The sequence below is a fragment of the Bos grunniens genome, chromosome 8, assembly GCF_055505025.1.
Source record: "Bos grunniens cultivar Pamir isolate PY7600 chromosome 8, Bosgru_T2T1.0, whole genome shotgun sequence".
NCBI classification, from domain to species: Eukaryota; Metazoa; Chordata; class Mammalia; order Artiodactyla; family Bovidae; genus Bos; species Bos grunniens.
In genome coordinates, this window is record NC_141172.1 from 105,919,682 (window position 1) to 105,947,043 (window position 27,362).

Genomic DNA, 27,362 nt, shown 5'->3' on the forward strand with positions numbered 1-27,362 from the left:
TTCAATGCAAGCGAGATGGATTCAATCCCTGGGTCAGAAAGATCCCCTGGAGAAGGGAATGGCAACCCACTCCAGTATTCTTGCCTAGAGAATCTCACGGACAGAGGAGCCTGGTGGACTACAGTTCATGGGGTCACAAAGAGTTGGACACAGCCGAGCAACTAACACTTTCACTAGTGACATATGACTCTGTCGGATTATCATGCAAATCCTGTAAAGTGGGATTCTTACCTCCATTTTATTTATTTATTTTAATTAAAAAAAGTTTTTTGGCCTCACCATGTGGCATGTGGAGTCTTAGTCCCCTGACCTGGGATTGAACCCATGTCCCTTTCAGTGGAAGTTCAGAGTCTTAATCCCCGAACTGTGAGGGAAGTCCCCTCACTTTCATTGTTTAGAAAAAGAAATTGAAACCTGGAAAGTCAACTAACTTGTCCAAGGTTGGGCATACACGCATCTCATAGCACGCTGGGCACACAGTCAGCAGTCAGAGCCAGTGGTTTCAGCTCTGTATCCGGGAAAGGGTTTGGGACTGCAAGGGAAGTGAAAGACAGAGTGCTCACGGCCGGGTGGGAAGCAGGGAGTCCCAATCCCTCAGCAGGAGGAAAGGGGGTTGGAGGGGGGGATCCTGCTGAGTCCAGCTGAAAAGCAAGAAAGCGAGGGAGACTGATTATTCCTTCTCGCCAGTGTAAGCAACTAAAACGACGTGTTTGCTTTATTGCCTTTGGTCTCCCATTTGATTCCTGACAGCTGCCTCCCTCCCTTGGACGCCAGGCGGTCAGGTGCTGAGCTGGCTGGCATCGCTGAGGAGGAGGAGAAAGAAGCACAATTTGAACAGTATTTCATGGACCGTCGTGAGTGTGGGGAGGGAGTTTTTGAAGCTGTCTGGCTCCCTCCACACATTCAAGGAATCCTGTTTTGCCAAGCCGCTTGATGTCTGCAGGTTGAAGACAGGTAGTCTGGGAGGGACCTTTAAGAGTGAAAACAATGGCAACAAAAAACCAACGTCTGTTTTCTCTGAGGTTTGAGGGAAGGGAGAGAAGAGAGACATTAGACGGGGGTTTATGAGCCTATAACAATTTCTGAATGCATACTTTTCTCTCACATCTTGTCAAACAGGGCCAAATGCAGGCATAGATCAAAGCTGCATTTCTGCATTTTACTGTTCTTTCAGTAAGAAAAATCCAAGCTCCCGATCTCATTTCTTCATGAGAGAAACCAGAATATCTCTAGAAAGCCTGCAGAGCCTGGTGAAACCTTCTGGAGGAAGGTATCTATATATCACAGATCACAAACTGCTAACTACCCAGGCAAGAGCTGGGCTTCCCCAGTGGCTCAGAGGTAAAGAACCCGCCTGCCAGTGCAGGAGCCACAGGAGATGCAGGTTCAATCCTGGGCTGGGAAGATCCCCTGGAGGATTCTTGCCTGGAGAACCCCATGAACAGAGGAGCCTGGCGGGCTACAGTCCATAGGGTCACAGAGAGTCAGACACGACTGAAGCGACTGAGCATGCACACACAGGGCAAGAGTTATGACAAGAGGGAAAGGGTTTAAAAGTCTGTAAGATTCTCCTAGAGGCTGATACTACGGTATGGTGACACCAGATTTGGGGAGCACGTGGAATGAGGCTCAAGACTCCATCCTGTAACTTACTGACTCTATGACCTTGGAGAAATTCCTCTGCCGGGTTTTACTGTCATTCTTTTGCATACAGAGACAAGGACAGTAAAAGATCACAGAGAATGGTTGGTGAATATGCAACAGACCTGGCAAAAAAGGGACAGTAAATGGTCCCTCTGAGTTTTCATTCCTCTTAGAACTGGGAGTCGAGTTCCTGGCATGGGAAAAGGGGCACACAATCAGTGGGAGGTAAGGCCACAATAAGAACAGGCATGGAGTATTAGCTACTAGGTCAGGGGAATTGTACAGCGTTTTTTTCTCAAATCTGGCCAAAAATTAGAATTGAAAGAGAATTTTATACCAGATCCCTTGGCCAGATATTCCCATATAATGTGTCTGAAATAACTAGTTTATTTAGAACTAGCTTCTTTCTTTTTTTTAGTTTTCCAAGTGATTCTGAGGTTTAATTAGGTCAGAGAACTGCCCTGCCTCTGACAGCCTTTCTGAACCACACAGCTGAGGACACCTGATCCACTGTCGGCTCCGACCTGACCCAGATCCTAGGACACAGCGGTCCTTCAAGCGGGTAACACCAGAGTCTCCATCCTCCTATGCAGGCCCTAAATATCCAGCCTCCCCAGCTGACCTTGTCTTCTGTTTCTGAAGAGAGATGCTCTGAGTCCAAATTTGCTTTGTCCCAGATCTAGTGCTCTGTCCTCTGGGAAAGATTCTGGATTGCTCAGACTATTTCTAGAAGAAAAATTCTTTGCCCTCTGGTTTGTATAATACTAATAGCTTATTTCTTACTTATTTAACAATGGGCTCCGAGGAGCAAAGGGAAGCCTGCATTGCACTGCTTGTCAATGCCCATGGATAAATACTTCTTCCACAGCTGCTTATAAGCTACTGATGTGACATCACTCACAGCGGAGCTGGAAATGATGAGTAATACCAGCTCTCACAACTGCTATGGGTTGGAGCCAGTGCAGCACTGGAAGGTCTCTTTGTCACATACTTTTTCCTCCCTGATCAAATAACAGGACCCCCAGCAATGGCGGTGCCCTGGGAGCGCTGGTCCTTATGGTGGCTGCCCCTCCCCGCCCCCCACCGGATACTGCAGTGACTTTCCAGTGTCCGAGCTACTTCTGACCAGCCCTATTTTTGGTCCTAGTTCCTCCCGGGCTGATGCTCTCTGGAGGGTTACAGAGTTCACAGCAGGATATTCTCAGGGGTCTGATCGGGCTTTCAGCACCAGCACAGACGTGGGAACCAACCCCCTCGGTACAGACCAGCACAGGCACTGTGGGATGCGCCACACACGCGTATCTGAAACATACAATGATCTGAGCAGATTCTGAGGTCAAAGAACTTAACTCCAAATATCAGCTCCCCTTACCTGGTGGTAATCTCAAGTAAGTGACCTCTCTAAGTCCCAGTTTCCACAGCTGAAAAAACAGAGGTAAGAACAATCCCTTCCCAGGAATTGCCCTGGCGGTCCCATGGTGAGGACTCTGCACTGCCATTACAGGGGACATGGGTTTGATTCCTGGTCGGGGAACTGAGATCCCACCAGCAGTTTGGTATGACCAAAAGGAAAAACAACGTCCCTTGGGACTGCCTTGGTGGTCCAGTAGTTAAGAACCCTTATCCCCTTGCAACACAGGGGACGTGGGTTCGGTCCCTGGTCGAGGAACTAAGATCCCACATACCCTAGAACAACTAAGCCCGTTCGCAGAATCCACTGAGCTCCAGTGCTCTGGAGTCCTTGCCCCACAACTAGAGAGCCTGCGTGCCACTGTGGCAGGCCTCGCCTGATGCAGCAAGGACCTGATGAAGCCAAATACACAGATATAATCCCTGCCTGTGATATTACTTGGAATTCTATAAGAAGGTTCATACAAAGAGCACAGACACGCATAGAGAGCATTCAGTAAATCAGGCATGGCTTGGCTTTGCTTTTCTTCTTTCTCCCTCCTTGTGCCTATGCTTCCATCATGACTGGTATTACTGAGAACTCAGAGGGCATCAAGTTCTACCTTACTGATTGACAGATAGGAAATTGAGGTCCAGGGCCTTGCTCAGTCCTCAGAATCAGACAAGGGTGCACCCGGTGTTGGAGGCCAAGGTCTAAGCCCTCCAGTAGCTTCACTACATTCTCTTGTGTGGCTCCTCCTCCTCTGTTCCTGCCTCCCTCCTTTTCTCACAAGCTCATGGGCACTACCTCTCCCTGGCACTCCGCCCGGTCCTAACCTGCTCTGCTTTCCCTCTGCCCAGGTCCACACTCTAGGATGCCTGTAAACCCACCGAGAGCTCTGATGCTTTCCTCTCTGGGGCTGCCATCTAATCCTTTGTCTTAAGCTCCAGTCATTCTGTCCTTAGTAGGGGTCCCTGTTGGTAGGGAGAGTAGGTCAGCTGGACAGAGGAGGTTGGCAGAAATAAGGACCCTGGAGCCTTGCTTCTGTCTCCAAGGCACCCCGCCACACACCCGAGACCCCAGGACCATCTGTTCCATGTCCCTCCACAGCCTGGGTTTGTAGTGCTCTTCCCAGGTTACTCTAGCTACACAGGCTTACAGGATGATTAAACACCAATTGCTCTGTCTTCAGTGTTTACACTTTTCCGAGCAGCAGGTCCTAGAGGTGTAACCTGCAGGCTGGAAGAGGACACCCTGCAGATGTCCCAGGGAAAGAGGCTGTCCTTAGCTAAGGACAAGGATGGGAAGAAAGAAAATCATGTCACAACATCCCAAGAGGCCAGGCCCACCAAGTCTACGTTCTAACCTAAAATGTTCTTTTTCCCACCTCGAAGCAAGACCAACTTGCAGACCAACACATTGGAAAAAGGCCACGGAGCTGTGCCTAGCTCAAGCCAGTCATTTGCTGTGCTTAACTGATTACCACTTAGTGAACACTGACCATGTGGTAGGTATGCTCTGCTAAGCATGTCCTTTGCATACTTTACTTCCTTTAAGCCCTGCAAAAAGCCTAAGGAAGAGTAGAAGGACTAATTTCAGACTTGTTTTCCTTTACCCAAGGGAAACTGAGGCTCAGAGAAGGAAAGTGACTCAGCCTAAGCCACACAGCTAGGGAACAGCAGAGCAAGGATCTGGACCCCTGAGTGCTGATTCTGAAACCCCATGATGTGGTGAGAAATGCTGGGTAAAGGATGGGATCAGTGTCCCAATGGTCAGGGCATGGCCCCTGCTTATTTCCCCAGCCCAGCCGCCATCATTCTCAAATCCACAGCCTTCACTCTACCCAGCGACTGGCATCTCTCTCATCCCCAGCCCCAGACACCATGCACCTCTGCTCTCATACTCAGCAGGTACCGTTCTGTTGATGTTCAGCTTTCACTCTGCTCCGTTCCCATTTCCTGGAATCTCTGCTCTATCTGGGCATTCTCAGATTATATTTCAGAACAGTCTCCTTCCCTCAATTCCCAAAGGCCTCCTCTTCTGTAGATGTGGCTTGAACTTTCCCTTACTTGTCCACTTACTCTAAAACACAATTGAACTATGTGTGTGTGTGTGTGTGTGTGTTAGCAGGGGAAAATCAAAACTAAAAAAATTCACACATCAGACTTCCTTGGCTGTTCAGCGCTTAAGACTCTGGGCTTCCAGTGCAGGGGGTGCAGGTTCGATTCCCAGTCGGGGAACAAAGATCCCACAGGCCGCGCTATGCGGCCAAAAAAAAAAAAAAAAAGGGAAAAGTAACTCACACATCCATACAAAGCTTTGCTTACAATTCAAGAGTTCTTATCACTACAGAAAAGCTCAGCTTAAGGATCATCAAATTAAACCAAGAAACTAAAACAAAAACCAAGCAAACCCAGGGAGCATTCACATCCTGTTCTCTTTGCCCGGGAACTAAGCACCGAAGCTTAGCGGGAAGCGTATGCATTTGGGAACGAGATAACCTGGGTTTCTAGCACTGGCTGAGCACTGGAGAGAGAGAGAGACTTGCCCAAGGCCCCATGGCCACCTGCGCAGAACTGGGCTGGGAGGTTCTTGCCAGGCACTTGTGCTGCTGGAATCAGCGGCAGCTTACACTCTGTCTCCTGCTCAGCGCTGTGCCCGGGGCTGGACACACCATCTGCACTTTTCATCTGGACCTTCAGTTACACACGCGCTTACCCTCATCAGCGTCACTCCTCTGTGGGAGCTGCATCCCCCTCCCAAGGAGGTTATAACCACCTTGGGGCTGGGAGCCCAGGTCCTGCTGCCCAGAAACACGCTTGGTCAGGTTGTTCAGTCCCTAGACATAGGTTAGACTACAACGAGCTTCAGACTCAACAGGAGCTATAAATATCTTTGTTTTGCAAAACTTAGGAAAACTGAGGCCCCAAGAGGGCAATTGCTGGCCGAGGGGTCACTGAGTGAGTGAGTGGCAGGGCTACAGACTTCACCACTCATCTCCTGACAGGGAGTCTGCGTCCTCTGCTCGGGCCACCTCTCCTTAATTAAGGTGCAATTGGGACAAGCAGGAAGCTACCACCTCCAACCACCTCATTAGTTAATGCTATCAAACACCTAAACAAGTGGTGGACTGATTAGTTATTTACTTGACCCAACACAGAACTCTGCTTGACAAAGCCACTCCCTTAGGCAGCAGGACCATGAACGGCATGAGATCAGATTCCTTTCACAAAACGTGGGATCGCACTCCTGCTTCCTGGACCAGTCCTATAGTTACCTGTATGATGGGGATGTTTAGGGTAGGGGGTCAGCAAACTGTAAGGTCACTGGTGAAATCTGGACCAGCATCCGTTTTTGGAAATAAAGTTTGATTAGGACACATATTGGAGAAGGCAATGGCACCCATTCCAGTACTCTTGCCTGGAAAATCCCACGGACAGAGGAGCCTGGTAGGCTGCAGTCCATGGGGTCGCTAAGAGTCGGACATGACTGAGCGACTTCATTTTCACTTTTCACTTTCATGCATTGGAGAAGGAAATGGCAACCCACTCCAGTGTTCTTGCCTGAAGAATCCCAGGGATGGAGGAGTCTGGTGGGCTACCATCCATGGGGTTGCACAAAGTCGGACACGACTGAAGTGACTTAGCAGCAGCAGGACACATGTACGTTCATTCCTTTATGTATTGTCTATGGCAGCTTTCAAGGTACAGAGGTAGCATTAAGTAGTCCCAATGGTGACTGTACATTCTGCAAAGCTGAAAATGTTCAGTGCTTCACCATTTACAGATAAAGGTTGCTGACTCTTGATTCAGGAAATCCCACCATCTAATATGTTTATATTTTGATATAATACAAGTCCGTGAGGGCAGGGCTTTTAAAACTTGTTTGGTTTCTGTCACCATGGCCTAGAACATGGTCAGACACATAGTTGGTGCTTGACAAATAGCTGAGATATTGTGGGAAGTGGGGAGGAAAGCAGGGAGAAAGGCTTCACTAGAAAGTGTTGAAAAAAGCAAGGGAGAGGCTAGAAGAGGCAGTAAGTAGAGAGAAGGAAAACAGTGAAGACACAGAAGAGAACAAAAAATGAAATGGACAATGTATGGGAAAAACCACTACAATATTGTAAAGTAATTAGCCTCCAATTAAAATAAATTAATTAAAAAAAAAGACGGAGGAATGAGAAGAATGCAGTGAAAGATGACGAAGGGAAGAAGAGAGGAAAGGGAAAGGGGAGAGGAAAAAAAAAAAAAAGAGAGAGACGAAAACAAGCAAGCAAACAGAACCAGAATACAGACGAGGAGGAGGAGGAGGAGGAGGTGGTGGGAACCAGAGCAGGCGTGAGAGGCCTGGCTGAGAGGCCTGGCTGTCAGCAACAGTAGGGAGGAGAGGGACGGAGCTGCGTTGGCACTGACCAGGCAGGAGGGCTGGGAAGGAAGGTGTGTGTGTTTCTGGGGGGTGGTGGGCAGTGCATCACAGCCCTGGCATTCTCACCATCCAGAAGACACAGCCCAGTCTCTCGGAGGGTATGAAGCCCCTGGGCCATATTCTTTATCTCAAGTCCTGTGGCTTGCTTTTGATTTTGTTTTTGAACTCCGATTTATAAGGGACACACTCAATGAAAGATGTCTTCCCAATTAGCTGTAAATAGCCCAGTTCTTTGGAGAAGACTCAATGACTTCCCCAGCCCTAATTCTGGCTGTCATACTGGGGGAGGGAGAAGACAGGTCAAGAATCATCCATCACCAGCTTCTAAGTCTCCACTGCAGCAGATTCCAGAGGGCTGAGGCATGGAAAGAGTGAGAGCTAAGTGTATTCTGGTGTCTGCAGAGTCTGAGATACCTCTCCAGGTGCTGTGTCCAGGGAGACATTCCCCTTAGGGGGCCTTTTCCGTGAAAGGCACCAGGGGTAAGGAGATACAGAAAACAACAGTGAAAACTGCATGGACATTAATAAGGCCCACCTTTCATGGCTAAATACTCCACTGCATCTGTATGTGTGTATACATACATACATACACGACACATCTTTACCCACTCCTCTGCTGACGGACATTTACGTCGCTTCCATGCCATGGCTATTGTAAACAGTGCTGATATGAACACTGGGGTATACTTATGTTTTCAGATTACAGTTTTCTGCAGATATATGCCCACGAGGGGGATGGCTGGATCATAAATTGCCAGTCCCTTGGTCGTCTCTGACTTTTAGATCCTATGGATGCTAGCCTGCCAGACCCCTCTGCCCATGGGGTTCTCCAGGCTGGATTACATGGAAGTCCTATTTTTAGTAGGAGGGATAAATTCAGAGATTGGGGTTGACATATACATACTACTATCTGCAACACAGACTAATAAGAACCTACTATAGAGCACAGAGAGTTCTGCTTAGTTCTCTGGAATGACCTACACGGAGTAGCATCTGAAAAAAGAGTGGATACATAGATACACACAGAATTCATTCTGCTGAACACCTGAAACTAATACAACATTGTAAATCAACTATACGGCAGTAAGAATTAATTAAAACAAAACAAAAAATAATACCTGAGCAAAATGGCTGTCTGAGGAGGCCTTACAAATAGCTGTGAAAAGAAGAGAAGTGAGAAGCAAAGGAGAAAAGGAAAGATATACTCATTTGAATGCAGAGTTCCAAAGAATAGCAAGGAGACGTAAGAAAGCCTTCCTCAGTGATCAATACAAAGAAATAGAGGAAAACAATAGAATGGGAAAGACTAGAGATCTCTTCAAGAAAATTAGAGATACCAAGGGAACATTTCATGAAAAGATGGGCTTGATAAAGGACAGAAATGGTATGGACCTAACAGAAGCAAGAGATATTAAGAAGAGGTGGCAAGAATACACAGAAGAACCATACAAAAAAGATCCTCATGACCCAGATAATCACGATGGTGTGATCACTCACCTAGAGCCAGACATCCTGGAATGTGAAATAAAGTGGGCCTTAGGAAGCATCACTACAAAGCTAATGGAGGTGATGGAATTCCAGCTGAGCTATTTTAAATCCTAAAAGATGATGCTGTGAAACTGCTGCACTTAATATTTCAGCAAATTTGGAAAACTCAGCAGTGGCCACAGGACTGGAAAAGGTCAGTTTTCATTCCAATCCCAAAGAAAGGCAATCCCAAAGAATGCTCAAACTACCACACAATTGCACTCATCTCACACACCAGTAAAGTAATGCTCAAAATTCTCCAAGCCAGGCCTCAGCAATATGTGAACTGTGAACTTCCTGATGTTCAAGCTGGTTTTAGAAAAGGTGGAGGAACCAGAGATCAAATTGCTAACATCCGCTATATCATCGAAAAAGCAAGAGACTTCCAGAGAAACATCTATTTCTGCTTTATTGACTATGTCAAAGCCTTTGACTGTGTGGATCACAATAAACTGCAGAAAATTCTGAAAGAGATGAGAATACCAGACCACCTGACCTGCCTCTTGAGAAAGCTATATGCAGGTCAGGAAGCAACAGTTAGAACTGGACATGGAACAACAGACTGGTTCCAAATAGGAAAAGGAGTATGTCAAGGCTGTATATTGTCACCCTGCTTATTTAACTTCTATGCAGAGTACATCATGAGAAATGCTGGGCTGGAAGAAGCACAAGCTGGAATCAAGATTGCTGGGAGAAATATCAATAACCTCAGATATGTAGATGATACCACCCTTATGGCAGAAAGTGAAGAACTAAAGAGCCTCTTGATGAAAGTGAAAGAGTAGAGTGAAAAAGTTGGCTTAACATTCAACATTCAGAAAATTAACATCATGGCATCCGGTCCCATCACTTAATGGCAAATAGATGGAGAAACAGTGGAAACATTAGTTGACTTTATTTTTATGGGCTCCAAAATCACTGCAGATAGTGATTGCAGCCATGAAATTAAGAGAGGCTTACTCCTTGGAAGGAAAGTTATGACCAACCTGGACAGCATATTAAAAAGCAGAGATGTTACTTTGTCAAAAAAGGTCCATCTAGTCAAGGCTATGGTTTTTCCAGTGGTCATGTATGGATGTAAGAGTTGAACTATAAAGAAAGCTAAGTGCAGAAGAATTAATGCTTTTGAACTATGGTGTTGGAGAAGACTCTTGAGAGTCCCTTGGACCGCAAGGAGATCCAACCAGTCCATCCTAAAGGAGATCAGTCTTGTGTGATCATTGTAAGGACTGATGCTGAAGCTGAAACTCCAATACTTTGGCCAACTGATGAGAAAAGCTGACTCATCTGGGAACACCCTGATGCTGGGGAAGATTGAGGGCAGTAGGAGAAGGGGATGACCGAGGATGAGATGGTTGGATGGCATCATGGACTCAATGGACGTTGAGTTTGGGTAAACTCCGGGAGTTGGTGATGGACAGGGAGGCCTGCTGTGCTGTGGTTCATGGGGTTGCAAAGAGTCAGACACGACTGAGCAACTGAAACGAACTGAACTATTTTCCCTTAGCATCTACCAGGCACCATGATACTTTTTAATGCAACAGAAGAAAATTCATCTCCAAATCTATGAGGCAGGTCCAAGGCCCATTACACAGAGGAGATAACTGAGGGATACGATAGGTAGATAACTTGCCCAAGGCTCAAGGCACCCAGAGAAGCAACATGATCTGTGCCCTTGACTGTCCATCATGTATGGGTGGAATCCTTTTATGCAATTTGGGGGACTAGGGAGCATAGATGGCCACATACCTAGATTAGTTGCCGTTATGTTCACGAGGGAACCTCCATCCTCTCCAGGGCGTGCTCCAAGCTCATGGATATGCCCTTAATCACTTGCTGGGAATACATGCTTGCACCCTAAATTCCCTCCAAGGTTGCAATCTTGAACTTGCTACTTTGTTGTCCTTAAAAAGCACTCATGGTTGAGGAATTATATTCCCAGGTGATGGCCTGAAATGTGCTCTATTTGAGAGCATATTTTACCACAGTGAGCCGTGGACCTCAAAGCACATTTTACCACAGCGAAATCTGCACATTTTACACACAGTGAAAGCACATTTTACCACAGTGAACCTTGGACCTCAGCCACAAGGTCTAAGCCCTGTAACGGGTCCTGCCTCAGCATTTTCATGTCTTCTTACATTGAGTGTCATCTTGAGAAAAAAATTATGCATTCAAGCATCAATACCGATTCTCTCTGTAGAAAACACAAAACATTGTCTAGAGAGTTGCAGGGAGTCCTGTTTACAGGAACCAACAGGAGAACTCCGTCTGGTCTCTGTATCAGGTAAATAGGATCTCCTGGGCCAGTGCTGGTTTTACCCACTCAGACTCTGTGCATCTTACTGCTGAGCATGTTCCATTTTGCAGTTTGGTTGCTAAGAATCTCTGAGTTAAGCTGTCAGCCCCTTAGAATACGCAACACAGCATGGCGCAAATTACCGAGCAGACATCTGAGCGGAGTCGGAATCAGTTTCCTTACTCTGATTTTCCTTTCGATTTGATTTTTTATTGTGATGGATTAAAAAAAGAAACGCATAAACTTACAAAACCATCTCCGAATCCTCTGAGGACTGGGGCAAGACAGAGAAAAATAGAGAATGGGTAGACAGGGTATCGGATGCCAGGTTCAGGATTAACTGGACCGGGACCAGGTTGAAGAATAAGATTTAGAGTCTGTCATGAAGCACAAAAGCTGCTTCCCAGATTTCCCCCCTACAAACCCTGGTTTGGGAACCTTCTCCTGGATTCTGTTACCTTTGCTGCGGCGACGGCTGCGGTACTGCTCCGTGTAGAATGTCAGCTGCGTTTCATCGTCTGCCTCTGACCCGGACGTCCCCTTGGTTCTCCCAAAGCTGATGCCCCCTGTGCAAGAAGCACAATCCATCAGTCACTGCAGGCCTCCAGAAGTGAAATCCCCCATCCATCCCGAAGACCAGCAACCCCACCCCCAAGTGACCCAAGTCTCTGTAAATCCCAAGTGATCCAGGAGTTGGCATGATTTATGAAAGGAGTTCAGGCTCTGCAGTGAGGCGGGCCTGGGTTCTCACCACGGCTTGGCAGCCTCGGGGCTGTGTGACCTTGAGGAGATGCCTCCCTTTTCTGAGTCCTGGGTCCTTTCTTTCTAAAGTAGGGGAAAAGCTATTAATCTTGTGGGGTTGCTTTGAAGATTAAAGGAGGTACGACGTGTAAACTCCCTGGTCCTGGGTGGGTACCAGGTAACTGATAGGCGCACTGCTGCTTTGAATGATAGATCTGCCTCTAAAAAAGCATTCCAGGTGACTAAATTTCACACACACATTTCAGTCCAGTGCTTACTCTACGCCAGGCCCAGAGCCAGACTCAGGGGAAACAAAGAGAGATACCGCCTGGTCCTTGCCAGCCAGGGGATCATAAGCTAGTCATGGGGACAAATGGATCCTAAGGAGCCTTTAACCTAATTCATGGCCATGTTTCCCACACAGTGAGATGCTGGGAATACAGGAGAGAGCAATTCATCCCAACACGGAGGACCTGGGAAGGCTTTATGGGCAGGGGGTAGATTTAGGGCAGGGCTGGAAGGATGGATGGGCTTCAGGAGCAGAAACTGGATGTGGGAGGAGGGGTAAGAGCTGGAGCATCCCTGGCGGGGGAGGGGAGTGTGGGTGGGAGGAGGAGGCGCTGCAGCAGAGTGCTGGCTGGGCGGGGTCTGCCGGTGCCCCCCAGGGGAAGCCCCCGAGTGCCACACTGAGCACCCTGGAGCTTAATTTGGGATGTCACGGAAGGTTCAAGAGGGAATGCAGACTGTGCTTTAAGCACGAAGTGTCAAGTGCTGTGTGATGAGCTTTGCAGTCATCATCTCACCCCAAATTCAAAGCCCTCTTGGGAGGGAAGCATCATGACACCCACCTGACAGATGAAGGAACCAGGGTCCAGAAAAGGAAAGTGATCTGAGAACAGGGAGTGAAGTCAGACTTGGTATGTGGGTGTGACTGATGGCCAAGCTCAAGTTTTTAACCAGTGTCGCATCGCCTCTCAGTGTAACGCTCTGTAAAATGGGAACAAAATGGAATACATGTCCTGCTCCTTCCTGGAGGCAGTGTGTTGCAATGGACGGAGGAAAGAAAGGGACATGAACATCTGATCACTGTTCCCATGTGTCTTTAGCCACGAGCTGCCCCTGCCCTTTAGCACAAATCCCCCCAATTCCCAGCAACTAAGAGCTGGACCTGAAGACAGCAGGGGACCCCAGAGTCAACCAGATGCAATTCCCCCATGTAAGGGCTCTTTTTCGAAATGGAGTTGGCAGAAGCCCCACAGAGATTCTGGAAGCAGTAGAAGAACAGAGGTCTCAGAGGCCAGTAGGCTGTTAAAACTGCCATTAAAATATTTTACTGTTATAGAAAAGGGAAGAAGGAAGGGAGGAGGAAGGGGGGGAGGGGGGCAGGGAGCTGGAAGGAGGGAGAGAGAAAGAGGGTCTTTGGTTCACCCACACATGTTTGGCCAAGGGGAAAATGAGGGCATGAGACGAAATAGCTGCCTTATGGACAGGAAGCATCTGTCACGCTTCCTGCTGTGTTTGGGCGGCAGAGAAAAAGGAAGGGATTTGCCTGTCAGGACTCTACCCCATGCCCTTTAATGCCACTGCAGTAGTTTTAACCATCCCAGCTAAACCCTCTCTCCCTTCCTCTCTCCTCTTCTTTCTCATCTTTGCTCCTTTCCCAAACAAATGGCATGTTATGGTGAATGGGGCAAGACAGGCTTCAGGCAGGAGTCTTTCGTACTGGGACAGCCTAGCTGTGATGGGGGCAGCGGGAAGTGGAGGCTGGAACAGTCACCAGGCAATAGTAAGAAAAGCCAACCCTTCCGTAGCACTGGCTCTCTGCCAGGCACAGTTCTAAACCCTTGGCTTGCATTGCCTTGTTTAATCTTTGCAATAACCCTAGGAAGTAGGTCGGAGAAGACAATGGCACCCCACTCCAGTACTCTTGCCTGGAAAATCCCATGGATGGAGGAGCCTGGTAGGCTACAATCCATGGGGCCACGAAGAGTTGGACACGACTGAGCGACTTCACTTTCACTTTTCACTTTCATGCATTGGAGAAGGAAGTGGCAACCCACTCCAGTGTTCTTGCCTGGAGAATCCCAGGGGCAGTGGAGCCTGGTGGGCTGCCATCTATGGGGTCGCACAGAGTTGGACACAACTGAAGCGACTTAGCAGCAGCAGCAGAAAGTAGGTGAATACTTTCCTTCCCATTTTAATGGGTGAAGAAATGAAGGCAGGAGGAAATTTAGTAATCTGCCCAGGGTCACACAGCTGGGAAGTTGTAGACCCACAATTCAAATCCAGCTGGTGGCTGCCATCTCTTTCCCTGGTCCCTAGGCTGATGTACAATAAAATATGAGTAAAGATTTCATTTAATGTCCACAGTCATCCCTGTAAGGAAGGCATTATGAACCTTGTTTTGCAGATGAATAAGCCATTCCTCAGAGAGGTGATGAGAGGTGCTGAGTGAGGGAGCTGGAGTGAAACGAGGTCTGCCTGCAAAGCCTGCCTCACAGCTAACCTCATGTGGGGAAGTGCATGTGTTTGTGTGTGCATGTGAGTGTGTGCATGTGAGTGTGTGCATGTGTGTGTGGTGTGTGCATGTGTGTGAGTGTGCACATGTGTGTGTAGTGTGTGCATGTGTGTGTGCATGAGTGTGAGTGTGTGTGGTGTGTGCATGTGTGTGGTATGCATGTAAGTGTGTGTGTGTGGAGTGTGCGTGTGAGTGTGTGCATGTGTATGCGTGCATGTGTGAGTGTGTGTATGGTGTGTGTGGTGTGCACAGAGGAAGCAAAACTTGGTGATCTGACCTCTGAGAATTAGCAGAGCTGTCACTTGCCCTCAGCATCAGAGCACATTTTACACTTTTTACAGCTCCTCTGTGGAACCTCAGCATCTGTACTATCGGCAGGAACTCTGATGAGGCTCATGTAGATCCTGCATCTCCATCATTCCACATGTCCACATACTCTGAGACCATGCTCCTGGCTTCTCCGGGACCCCACTCCGTTCCGACACCCCTGACCCTCATCTCTCTCCTGTAGGTATTAAGGAACCATGTTCAGAATAGGAACTGATGCCAAGAGAGCCTGCCTCTCCATCAACCTGCCCCTCTCCAAATATAACACGAGCCACACATGCAACTTTAAGTGTTCTATTAGCCACATGAAAAAAGTAAAACAGTAAACAGATAAAATTCATTTTCAGAATATATTTGAGTTGACCAATATATTCAAAATATCATCTTAACTTCTTATTTCCATAAAATTATCACTGGGCTTCCTAGATGGTGCTATTGGTAAAGAATCTGCCTGCCAATGCAGGAGACATAAGAGACATAGGTTCGATCCTTGGGTTGGGAAGATCCTCTGCAGAAGAAAATAGCACCCCACTCCAATATCCTTACCTGGAGAATCCCATGGACAAAGGAGCCTGGCGGGCTACAGTCCATGAGCTTGCAAAGAGGTGGACATGACTGAGCATCTGAGCCACACACATTTGCTTTTTCTGGGCTTCCCTGATGGCTCAAATGGTAAAGAATCTGCCTGCAATGCAGGTAGACCAGAGTTCAATGCCTAGGTTAGGAAGATCCCTGGGAGAAGGGAATGGATGCCAACTCCAGTGTTCTTGAAATTTTTTATATAACTTTCACAAGTGTTCAAAATCCAGTGTATATTTTATGCTCACAGCACATCTCAACCACAGACGAGCCACATTTCAAGCGCCCATCATATCAGCACATCCTGGGGCACTCAAATGACACTTATTCCAGAATATAATTAAGGGCCCGAATCTGGAGATATGAATAAGCCACGGGCCCCACTAAGGTGCTTCATCGTTTTTTTTTTTTTCTTTTTCTTTTAATGAGACTTGAATGAAAAATGGTGTGGCTCAGATCCCATTAAAAGACAACAGTCATTGTCTCTACCCTCAGGCACTGAAAGGCAAGTAGGTTTCTAGATTGGTTTAATCTAAGAGTCATGAGAGGCAACACATGTCTGTACAAAGACATTAGTGTACTGGAGTCAGATATGAGTTCTAACTCCACACCCCAGTGATGAGCTGGGAGGGGAGGCTTGGGGAAGCCACCCAACCTCTCTGCATTCTTCTTTAAAAAAAATGGGACAGTAACTCTCAGCTCCCACGGTCATTATGAGGAAAATGATACGCTGTATGTAAACAGTTAGCACAAAGACCAAAGCAGCACGGAAGGGCACATTCCTCATTAATTCAACACTCGCCTGAGCTCAGGAGACGAAATGGAGATGCCCCTGGGTGGGAGGGGTGACTCCCTGCCTTCTGTGACATTGTAAGGTGGCAGCCACCCAAGGCATATAGCCTCCGAGTGTCCAGAGGAGCTGCAAGGGGCCACAGGCCAATTACAGACTGCCTTGGAGATGATTCAGACAAATGGAAAAGGGCCCCCTCTGCTAGCATTTTAATATGAAATTGGTGATACAGTGAACTAAAGTGCAGCCATTAATTATACAGGGCTGTGCAAGTATTTCTATTTAGGGGCTGAGAGAAAGTGAGAATGGTCAGAGGCTGGCGACAGGGAAGGAGAGGAGACAGCAGTTCCTCCGCCTTGTCCCTCAGGCCCCTGGTCTTCCCAGTCTTGAGTGGTCTGGGATGGAGCATGAAGAAGACAGTCAAAGCACCTGCCATGGCGGGATAAGCACTGCTCTGGCACCTTCTGTACAGTTACCCATCCACACTTCATACAGCGTCTGAGAGGTAAGAATCCATTTTACTGAGGGGCAAACTCAGATGGTAAAGAATCTGCCTGCAATGCAGGAGACCCAGGTTCGATACCTGGGTCAGGAAGATTTCCTGGAGAAGAAAACAGCAACCCACTCCATTATTCTTGCCTGGAGAATCCCATGGACAGAAGAGCCTGGTGAGCTACAGTCCATGGGGTCTCAAAGAGTCGGACCTGACTGAGCGACTAACAAACCAACCTTCAGAACCTCAACACTGCTTATCTAAGATCACACAAATGACAAGCTCTGAACCTGGCTTCTGTCTGACTCAGCCTCTTTGGTGGTCCAGTGGTTGAGAATCCACCTGTCAATGCAGGGGACATGAGTTCAGTCCCTGGTCCAAGAAGATTCTACATGCCCCAGGGCAGTTAAGCAAGTGCGCACAGCTACTAAACCCGAGTACCCCAGAGCCCATGCTCGCAGTAAGAGAAGCCACCAGAATGAGAGGCTCGTGCAGCATAACTAGAGGGCAGCCCCCACTCTCCGCTTAGAGAAAGCCCTGGCACAGCAGCCAAGACCTGGCACAGCCAAAACAAGAAAAACATCCCTTCGTCATCAGGGAAATGCAGACCAAAGGCACAGTGAGGTAGGTACCACTTCACATGCATTAAGCTGGCCACAGTCGAATTAATGAGAAAATAACAGGTGCTGGAAAAGGATATAGAGAAATCGGAACCCATATACATTGCTAGTGGGAATGCACAATGGTGCAAAAACGGTGGGACACAGTTTATCCGTTAGCTCAAGATGTTAAACATACCAAACTACCACATGACCCAGGAACTCTGCCCCTCAGCATATCTGACAGAACTGGAGAGGGCACTCAAATAGACACTGGAACATGAATATTCAGAGCAGCACCACTTACTATAGCCTATAGTGGAAACAACCCAAATGTCCATCAGGTGATGGACAGATAAACAAATATGGTGTATTCATACGACGCAATATCATCGAGCCATACAAAGCGATGTCGACATGCTACAACATGGGTGGGCCTTGTGTGCAACATTTTGTAACTTAGCAAAACACTTTGCCAAGTGAAAGAAACCAGGCATAAAAAGGCTTATGTTACATGATTCCAGGTAGAGAAAACCTCTGAAATAAGTAAACACCTAGAGACAGAAAACAGTGATTGTCAGGGCTGGGCAGAGAGAAGAGAGGAACAGGGAGTTATTGCTACTGAGTATGGGGTTTCCTTTTGATATATTGCAAATGTCTCAGAACTAAGTAGGGTGACAGTCGCACAACCCTGGGGATGCATTAAATGGCAATGAATCACACACCTTTAAATAGTTCATCATTAATTTGATGTTACATGAATTTTACCTCAATAAATAAAGTGTTGAAAAAAAAGAGAAAGAGAGAGAGACACACCCTCTGTTTGCTCTGTAACATCACATGACTCATGATAAAGCCACGGGATGGGGAATTGTGAGCGCAGCGTGGAGACATCACAGTGCTAGTGCTAAGTCGCTTCAGTCGTGTCCGACTCTTTGTGACCCCGTGGACTGCAGCCCGCCAGGCTCCTCTGTCCATGGGATTCTCCAGGCAAGAATACTGGAGTGGGTTGCCATGCCCTCCCAGATCTTCCCGACCCAGGGATCGAACCCCAGTCTCTTATGTCTCGTCCACTGGTAGGTGGGTCCTTAACCACTAGCTCCAGCTGGAGACGGCACAGAGCCGCAATAAAAGACCCAGGCTCAGGCACCTTGAGTCCTGGACCCAGAGTTTGAGGTTACAGGGTGTGATCCGTCAGTCTGTCCTTGACCCAGTGGTCACCTCAAATAATCACAACACCCATTTGTGTGTTCATTCATCCAACACTAAGTGCCCACTCTGTAGCAAACACTGTTCGGAGCCCTGAGGGAGGAAAAGCAACGAATAAAACAGACAAAGCTTCCCAACTTCTGGACATTTCGTTTTGGATAAGGAAGCAATTCAAATATTCCAAGCATGACGCTGAGCTCTCTGCATGGGAATTATCTCAAATTTGCTGACAAATAAACTGGGACATTCAGAAGTTTTTAGAGGCTTCTTTCTAAAATGACATAGATAATTGGTGGCAAAGAGAGACGTGACTCCAGGTTTGCTCTGAAACAAACCAGGGCATCTGAACAACCTGAAAGCCAAATTATGGAAAAGGCTGGAGCAGCTGTTAGCATGAACAGTCTTTCCCGGGCCTGAGAATTAACTCACCGCAAATCTGCTTTCTCACACTGGGCTGCCCTGTCCACAAACCTGCTCTGCCAGCCCCTGGTAGGCCCACCCCGCCACACTCTATCCCCCGCGCTCTTGGTATCATGATGGATGGTGGTGACATGTTAAATTATTCAGACTCCGTGTCTTCCTCGAGCTGGTGACAGAGATATTGCATTTTTAGATTGCCCAGAACTGTGCTAGATAGAAAAATATGTAGCTTGGAAATGCAAAACCCATCTGACCCCCAACTGTCCAAGGAATACAAATTGTACCAGTCGTGGGAAGAGGACAAAAGTAGCTAAACTTCCCGTGCCCCCTAAACCACGCAGCTCACAACTGCTCTGAGCTCTAGGGCTAAACCACAGACGTTCGTGGAGGTGCTCTGACCACAACTGCCGCTTGTCATCAGGTACCACTAAAGGCCAGGCACAGTGCCAGGCACTTCACTCAGAGGTGACTCACATACCCCTAGTCCTCCAATGTGAAAACAGAGTCTGGGAGAGACGACACTCCTTGTCTGTAATCACACAGCCAGGAAGTGGCAGGACCTGAATTTGAACCCAGGTTTATCTGACCCACAGAGAAGATTCTGTAGCATGATTAGGACTCGTGCTGAACTTTTTAAAAATTTTACTTATTTATTTGGCTGTGCTGGGTCTTCATTGCTGTGCGGGCTTTTTCTCTCCTTGAGGCTAGTGGGGGCTTCCCTCTAGTTGCAGGGTGTGGGCTTACTGCAGTGGCTTCTCTTGTTGCAGAGCTCAGACTCTAGAGCACAGGCTCAGTAGCTGTAGTGCATAGGCTGAGTGGTATCACGGCATGCAGGATCTTCTCGGACCAGGGACATAAGCCATGTCTCCTGCACTGGCAGGTGGATTCTTCACCACTGAGCCACCAGGGAAGCCCCTCATGTTGGAATTTTAAAAATTGATATTTATGGCTAAAAATATCTTTATGGTAAAGGAAAATTAAACATGATTACTTGTAATTTCAGAAAAATGTGCTTGCTGTGCTTAGCCACTCAGTCGTGTCTGACTCTTTGTAAACCTACGGACTGTAGCCCACCAGGCTCCTCTGTCCATGGGGATTCTCCAGGCAAGAAGACTGGAGTGGGTTGCCATGCCCTCCTCCAGGGGATCTTCCCAATCCAGGGATTGAATCCAGGTCTCCTGCATTGCAGGTGAATTCTTTACCAGCTGAGCTACCAGGGAAGCCCCTCAGGAAAAAAAAAAAAATATACATATATGTGTGTGTGTGTATAACTTAGAAGCCCATTTATAGGGGACTATTTAAAAACGGTGGCATATTTCTAACACAGACTTTCATGAGATCATTAAATACAGTGATGTAAACCTCTATTTATTGACACGCAAACCTCTTCATGATATATTGTTGGGTGGAAAAGTATACAGACAATAAATCAAGTTTTTAAGTGTTAGTCACTTAGTCATGTCCAACTCTTTGTGACCCGATGGACTGTAGCCCCCAGGTTCCTCTGTCTGTGGAAATCTCCACGCAAGAATATTGGAGTGGGTTCCCATTACCTTCTCCAGGGGATCTTCCCGACCTAGGGATTGAACCTGGGTCTCCTGCATTGCAGGCACGTTCTTTACTGCCTGAGCCATCAGGCAGACAATGCAAAGAGGAATTTTACTTGTGTACATTTATACACACTTACTGATTTTTAGTCTGAATTCCACTGAGTGTGTGTAATAAAAAATAAATAGATTTTAATTTAAAAAATAAAGAAGAGGAAAGTAAAAGTCATTCTGAGATGTTCATGATCGAGGGTTATGAACCAAGCTTAAAAAAGCATACGGCAAAACTCTAAGTGCAAAATGATCCTACTCTGTTTTAAAATACACATACACATAAAATATGTAAATATATGCATATATATGTACATATACACACATGCATAATAAGATATTGAAAGAAATATATTAAGGTGTTCTAGTGGTTATTCCCTGGGTAGTAAAATTTGGAGTATTTAAAAAAATTTTTTCTTATTATTGCTTATCTGCATTTTACAATTTCCCTCCAGTGAACATCTAATGCTTAGTCATTGTAAAACGTAATAAAAGTTACATTTATTTTAAAAAATAGATTGTCTTTATTGCTTCAGCTTAAGCTATTCCTCATTTGACCTTTAGTGTTATATGACCATCTAGACCTAGTGATTATTCCACTATCCACGAAAAGATAAATCTCAATCTATCCCCAGATTTTGGCTTAAAGAACTGCCTTTGGAGAAGCTTTCTAATTAAGCTTAACTCAGCTTATCTCATGAAAGTATAGCTTTGTCTCTGGAATATCCCATTGTTTCCTGGGAGGGGTGGGGTGGAGGAGGGAGGGGCTGGATATTCCAAAGTTATCCATAACAAAATCTCTCCATCCACATTTTCTTTGAAAATGTGACTTCTGCCTCTCCCCTATCAAAGGTAGCAGCTAATGTCTCTCTCCTTGAATGTAGGCTGACTTAGTTATGTGTTTTTAATAAAGAGACTTGACTCTGCAAAAACTTCTAGGACTGGATAATAAAAGGCGAGACAGTTTCTGTCTGGCTCTCTTGATACACTGATTCTCTAGATACTTACTCCCTCTTTGTAAACCTGCTCCTGCATTGTGATAAGTCTTAGCCACAAGGAGAGGCCAATTTTAAGTGCTTCAGTCAATGGTCACAGCTGAATCCAGCTTTCAAGACATCTTGAAGTGTCTTAGTGCAGGTGGAAAAAATGTGAGCGAGGCTTCTAGTTGATTCTAGCCTCCAGCCATCTGGGTCACCCACAAGTGTTTGAGTATTTTCAGCTTGACCATTGTGAAGTTGAGACTACCTTCTCTTTGTTTATAAAAATTTTGATTCTAGAACCCATGAGCATAATAAGATCGTTGTTGTCTTAAGGACCTCAATTTGGGTATATTATGCAGCAGTAGGTAACCAGAACACTCCCCTAGTCTAGTCCTAGAAAAATATCCATACTCCTTTCAATCTGTCCCCATATGGCAACCCTGGGCAATGGAAAGATGAAGTGGGTGTCCCAGAGACCCAAGTTCTAAAGCTGTCCTGTTACCAACAAACTGAGAGATTTTTAAAAGGCATTACCACCTAGTAAATACTACATACCAACCCTTTACTTTCTTCCCACAGATAGTAACTCATTTGATTCTCACAATAACTGGATGAGGTACTGTTATCCCCATTTGAAAGGTAAAGAGATTGAGTCAAAGACACTACAGATGACTTTCTCAAGGTCAAATAGCTCATAAATGGCAGAGACTAAATACAGTGGCGGGCCCAAAAGGCACAATAGGATAAAGGAGCAGATTCGGGTTTGTGAGGCTGGCCAAGAATGAAACTCCCCATAATTTGCCCTCTAGATTCTGTCAATGGAGAAGGAAATGGCAACCCACTCCAGTGTTCTTGCCTGGAGAATCCCATGGACGGAGAAGCCTGGTGGGCTGCCGTCCATGGGGTCACACAGAGTCGGACACGACTGAAGCGACTTAGCAGCAGCAGCAGCAGTAGCAGATTCTGTCAAGTGCTTTGGAATCACAGGCTCAGTTTGTTCCATGGCCCCATACAATGGCTTTTCAGCTGCTGGAAGATTGCTCATGTGCCCATTTATACTCTTTCCACCCAAGCAAAATATTCCTGCTAACACCTTCATTCTTTATATGATACATTTTACAAAAATTATGATTTTTCAGATTACAGATTCAATGCACATTTATTGTAGAAAATTAGAAATAAAAAGTAAAAAAGCACAAAGAAGAAAATAATAACCAAGTCAAATATTATCACTACCAGTTGATCTTTCCTACTTCTAGTTTTTATCTTTCTTATGCATATGTTTTTATAACTGGATTTTATTGTCTTGTATTCATGTCTTACATGAATACATCTTGTGAGTTTTGTTCAAAATATCTAAGCATATATTGATTTATTCACTGACGTCAGAAATATACATTGGGATCCAATTATATGCTTGGCATTTCTGTTATTACATAAATTATATATATCAAATGTGTGTGCATATGCACACATCTATATCTGTGTGTGTGTGCGTGTGTGTGTGTGTGCGTGCGTGCACGCTGAGTTGCTTCAGTTGTGTCCGACTCTGCGACTCTATGGACTGTAGCCTGCCAGGCTCCTCTGTTCATGGGGTTTTCCAGGCAAGAATACGGGAGTGGGTTGCTATGCCCTCCTTCAGGCAATCTTCCAGACCCAGGGATCAAATCTGCATCTACTGCGGCTCCTGCATTGCAGGCAGATTCTCTACCACTGAGCTACCAGGAAAGTCCCATTATCTACATATGCACCTAGATTTATATGTACTCAATATAATCATCTATACATATATAGATGCCTATAATGACCAAAGTGTTAATAGCGATTTTCCCTGAATACTGAGATTTTCTTTTGGTTTACCTTTTTTTCTTAATGAATTGAGATTGCTTGTGGAATTAAAATAAACCTAAATAAAATATATCACATTACCCCATGTCATTAAACATTGACCCCAATATCATTTAACACCTCAAATATATTCTACTCCATCAATGTATTGTATTTTAATCAATTCTCTGTTGTTTAAATTTTATATTATTTCCAATTTTTCACTATAATAGTGCATCATGCACTCCTAAAGATAAACCCTTCTACACATCCCTAAGCAACCATGTGTAGAATTTTCTTGAGATTAAAGAGATGAATTGGTGGGTCAAAGGGCATTGAGTTAGCTAAAGGTTTTTTGATCCATATTGTCAAAATGTTGTCCAGACAGGTTATACCAACTTCACCCTGATCAGCTGTATACAGGAGCAATTATTTCACTATTTCTATAACACTGAGGATTGCATCATTGTTTTCCAATCTTATTCATTTTGATGTGCATCCCACATTTCAAATTCATTTTGTCAGATTCTTTTCAACACAGTCCAGTGCACTCAACTCCTTTTTGAACTTCTGTGTCCAGAACCAGGCATGATAATCCAGATGTGTTCTGACCTACACCAAGCAGAAATGGACTATTACCTCCCTTTCTCTGAACAGGAGACTTCTAATAATGCAGCCCAGGGCTGCTTCCACTTTATTGGCAGCTGACTTGTATTCAATATGCCCTTGCTTCTTTGTTCACTTGCACTGCAAATAAATCTGGTATTTCCCATCATATACTTGCAAATTTTATTTTTCTAAAACCAAAGTAAAGAACATTCCGTATTATCAAATTGTACCTGTATATTTTGGCCCTTTTTTTCTAGTGTCTCAGATATTTTTGGTCCTAAATACGTGATCTCATGTTTTCTCTATTCCATAACTATGAAAAGGATCAGGAGGTAAGAAAAGAAATGAAGAGTTACTGAGTGTCTACAGCATGTCAAGTTACAGACTAGACGTTTATGTAAGTTAAAAGCATATAGTACATTTAAGAGTATAATGAAGTTGATGTTGATATCTTCATTTCAAATATTAGGAACCTGAGGTGTACAGGGATTATTTGTCTTTGGCAAGTCCATACAGCCAATACAGACTAGAGATGGATTGGCAAGTCTAACAGTGGACCTTGCTATTATTCCCTGGGTTCCAAGCCAGGCTTTTGCTTATTTAAGGCAAGGACATCAATGTCAATATTTAGATATCTATGTAATGGTATCTCCTGTGCAACAAATCTATCCAAAGTAGAACTGCAGTTTACCTGGCATGATTTATTCTTAGTGAACCCAAGATGACTCCTAGAGCTCCCAACTTCTGACCCCACAACTCATTATATAAATCTGATCAACTGACCTTATTGCCCTTGAGAATCAAAGTCAAGTTCCAAACATGCTTTGCCACCTATTTGAAATCAGAATATGTCCTTCCAGAAGTCTGTGAGTGTCTCTGCCTACCTTGATTCCTTGAAGAGAATAAGTAACCGTTATTCTGAAAATATATCTTCATATTATTTTAGCTCTGGAAAAGTAATTTCCTTGGATTTGGAGACTGAACTTGAGGAACACACTCCAAAATAAGTACCTAGTACCTTCTCTTGCGGTAGAACCTCACTCCTTTTGAAATATCTTTATTCTCCCTTTACAGTTTTCAGATTTTATTTATTTATTTATTAATATAAGTGACATGTCTGACAGATTCAGAATGAATGTAGTTTTCCACCTTCATCTGGTAATAAGGTTTCAGTCATTTCATCCAACGAGACAATCATTTTCTTGTCCTTACTGTTCCAAAAGCAATTTTAAAAGCTTGTTTTATTTCTGCTTGTTTTCTTTCAAATTTGCCCACCATGCACTGACAAATTTGAAGTCTCATCCTTTCTGGGAGTATTTTTATAAGTTTGGGCTAAACTGTTACACGTTCTTGGACTTTTTTCCATCTGTTAGTCTCCTGCACACACAGTTTCCTCTTCTATGCTTCCCAAATTCTTCCTTCGTTGTAATTCTCTGTGATTATTTGCTCAAAGTTTCATTTTTCAGAGTCTTCCTCTCTGTAATACATCTATTTTATTTTAGCGTCTCTGTCATAGAACCAGAAAAATCTATCCTCTGACATTAAAATATTACGTGTATATGTGTTCATAAATTCTTGGTTATAATTTTTCATCTCTTGAAATAGAAATGTTATTTCTTGGTTTAATAATATCCAGTGCTGGCAAGGGTTTTATGAAATGATCATTTTCCTAAATTGCTGCAAGCAGTGCAAATTTGTACAACCCTTTTGGGAAGCCATTTGGCAATATAAAAAAGACCTTAAAAAATGTCCAACCCTTTGGACCCACTTCTGGGAATTCACCCTAAGGAAATCATCCTAAATATAGGAAAGGCTTTATACAGCATTATGCTCATTGAAATGCTATTTATAAATATAGAAAAGTGAAAAATCGTTTTATTACATGTCCAGCTTGAGGAGGAGTCATTAATTATTCTGGAATATTAAAAGGGTGTTGATGATGATAAGATGTTGTATAAAATATTTGTGTCAAACATTAATTTTGAGAAAGGGGGTAAAGAAACATAAATTCTATATCATAAAATGATAATCATTGAATATAGTAGAGATTCTCCCGATGGCATAAGAGAATCAGATCAGATCAGATCAGTCACTCAGTCATGTCCGACTTTTTGCAACCCCATGAATCGCAGCACACCAGGCCTCCCTGTCCATCACCAACTCCTGGAGTTCACTCAGACTCACGTCCATCCAGTCAGTGATGCCATCCAGCCATCTCATCCTCTGTCGTCCCCTTCTCCTCTTACCCCCAATCCCTCCCAGCATCAGAGGCTCTTCCAATGAGTCAACTCTTCACATGAGGTGGCCAAAGTACTGGAGTTTCAGCTTTTAGCATCATTCCTTCCAAAGAAATCCCAGGGCTGATCTCCTTCAGAATGGACTGGTTGGACCTCCTTGCAGTCCAAGGGACTCATAAGAGAATAAGGTATTATTAAATAGCAGGCCAACCCTCTTTCAGATAACAAGAATAAATTTTGGAACAAAAAAAAAATCCAAAAAGAAAACCAGCAAAAGAAAACAGAACCACTAGCAGAGGGTTCTGGAAAACAAATAAAAGCATGTATGCTCTAGGAAGGAGTTGAAACTTAGAGACAGTAGGCAGCACTGGGTAAACTTTCTATGTTTCAGACTTTGTCCTGAGGGTAGATCACAGTTTCAGTGTGGCTCAGGCCAACAGAAACACCAGGACAAAGACTGCTATTATACTGGACTGAGGACTCAGCGAATCAGTCAACACTACCAAGAAATAAGAGCGAGATCCAAGAAAAAAGAAGAGACCTAGAGAAGGGTCTTGTAATCTGTGTGCTATCTCTGCCCACATTCCTAGCTGCCACTGAACCATGGTACGGATAAGGCAGACTCCAATCAGCTCAGCTGGAGAAAGAAATAATAGTAATAACTGAGATTTAAGCTGTTGGTCACCACAGGCAAAACAGTTGGAGTCTGGTCAAGTTCACTGCCTGCAAAACAACATTCAAATTCTTTGGAGAAACAGAATCCAAGAATTTTCATACAATAAATTCACAATTTCTAGAATTAAATCCAAAATTATTTAACATATGGTGACCCAGGAAAATTTTATCCATTCCCAAGGGAAAAGATAATCAGTGAAGGCCAATCTAAGGTGATCCAGATGAACATGAACCTTAAGATAACTACTATAATTGTGCTCAGTGGAATAAAAAAGAAGATAATTATAGTGAATAGAAAATATAAAAATTATGAGCAGGAAAATTATACATACAGCAAATGAAGGTTTGTAGAAGCAAAAAACTAAATGTGTAATTAAAAAAAAAAAAACCATTGGATGGGCTAAACAGAATGGAAATAACAGAGGAAAGAATCATTGGTCTTAAAAACAGATTAATAGAAATTCTCTAACTGAAG

General features: G+C 44.9%; 1 protein-coding gene across 12 annotated transcripts in view; it reads right to left on the reverse strand.

Moving 5' to 3' along the window:
- Positions 1–27,362, reverse strand: part of ASTN2 (astrotactin 2) — a 1,042,634-nt gene that overhangs the window by 678,695 nt on the left and 336,577 nt on the right. For all 12 annotated transcript variants that reach the window (XM_086413912.1, XM_086413911.1, XM_086413910.1 and 9 more), the window contains one exon: positions 11,744–11,851. In XM_086413912.1, coding sequence (XP_086270038.1) covers positions 11,744–11,851 — 108 coding nt within the window. The remainder of the gene's footprint in view (positions 1–11,743; positions 11,852–27,362) is intronic.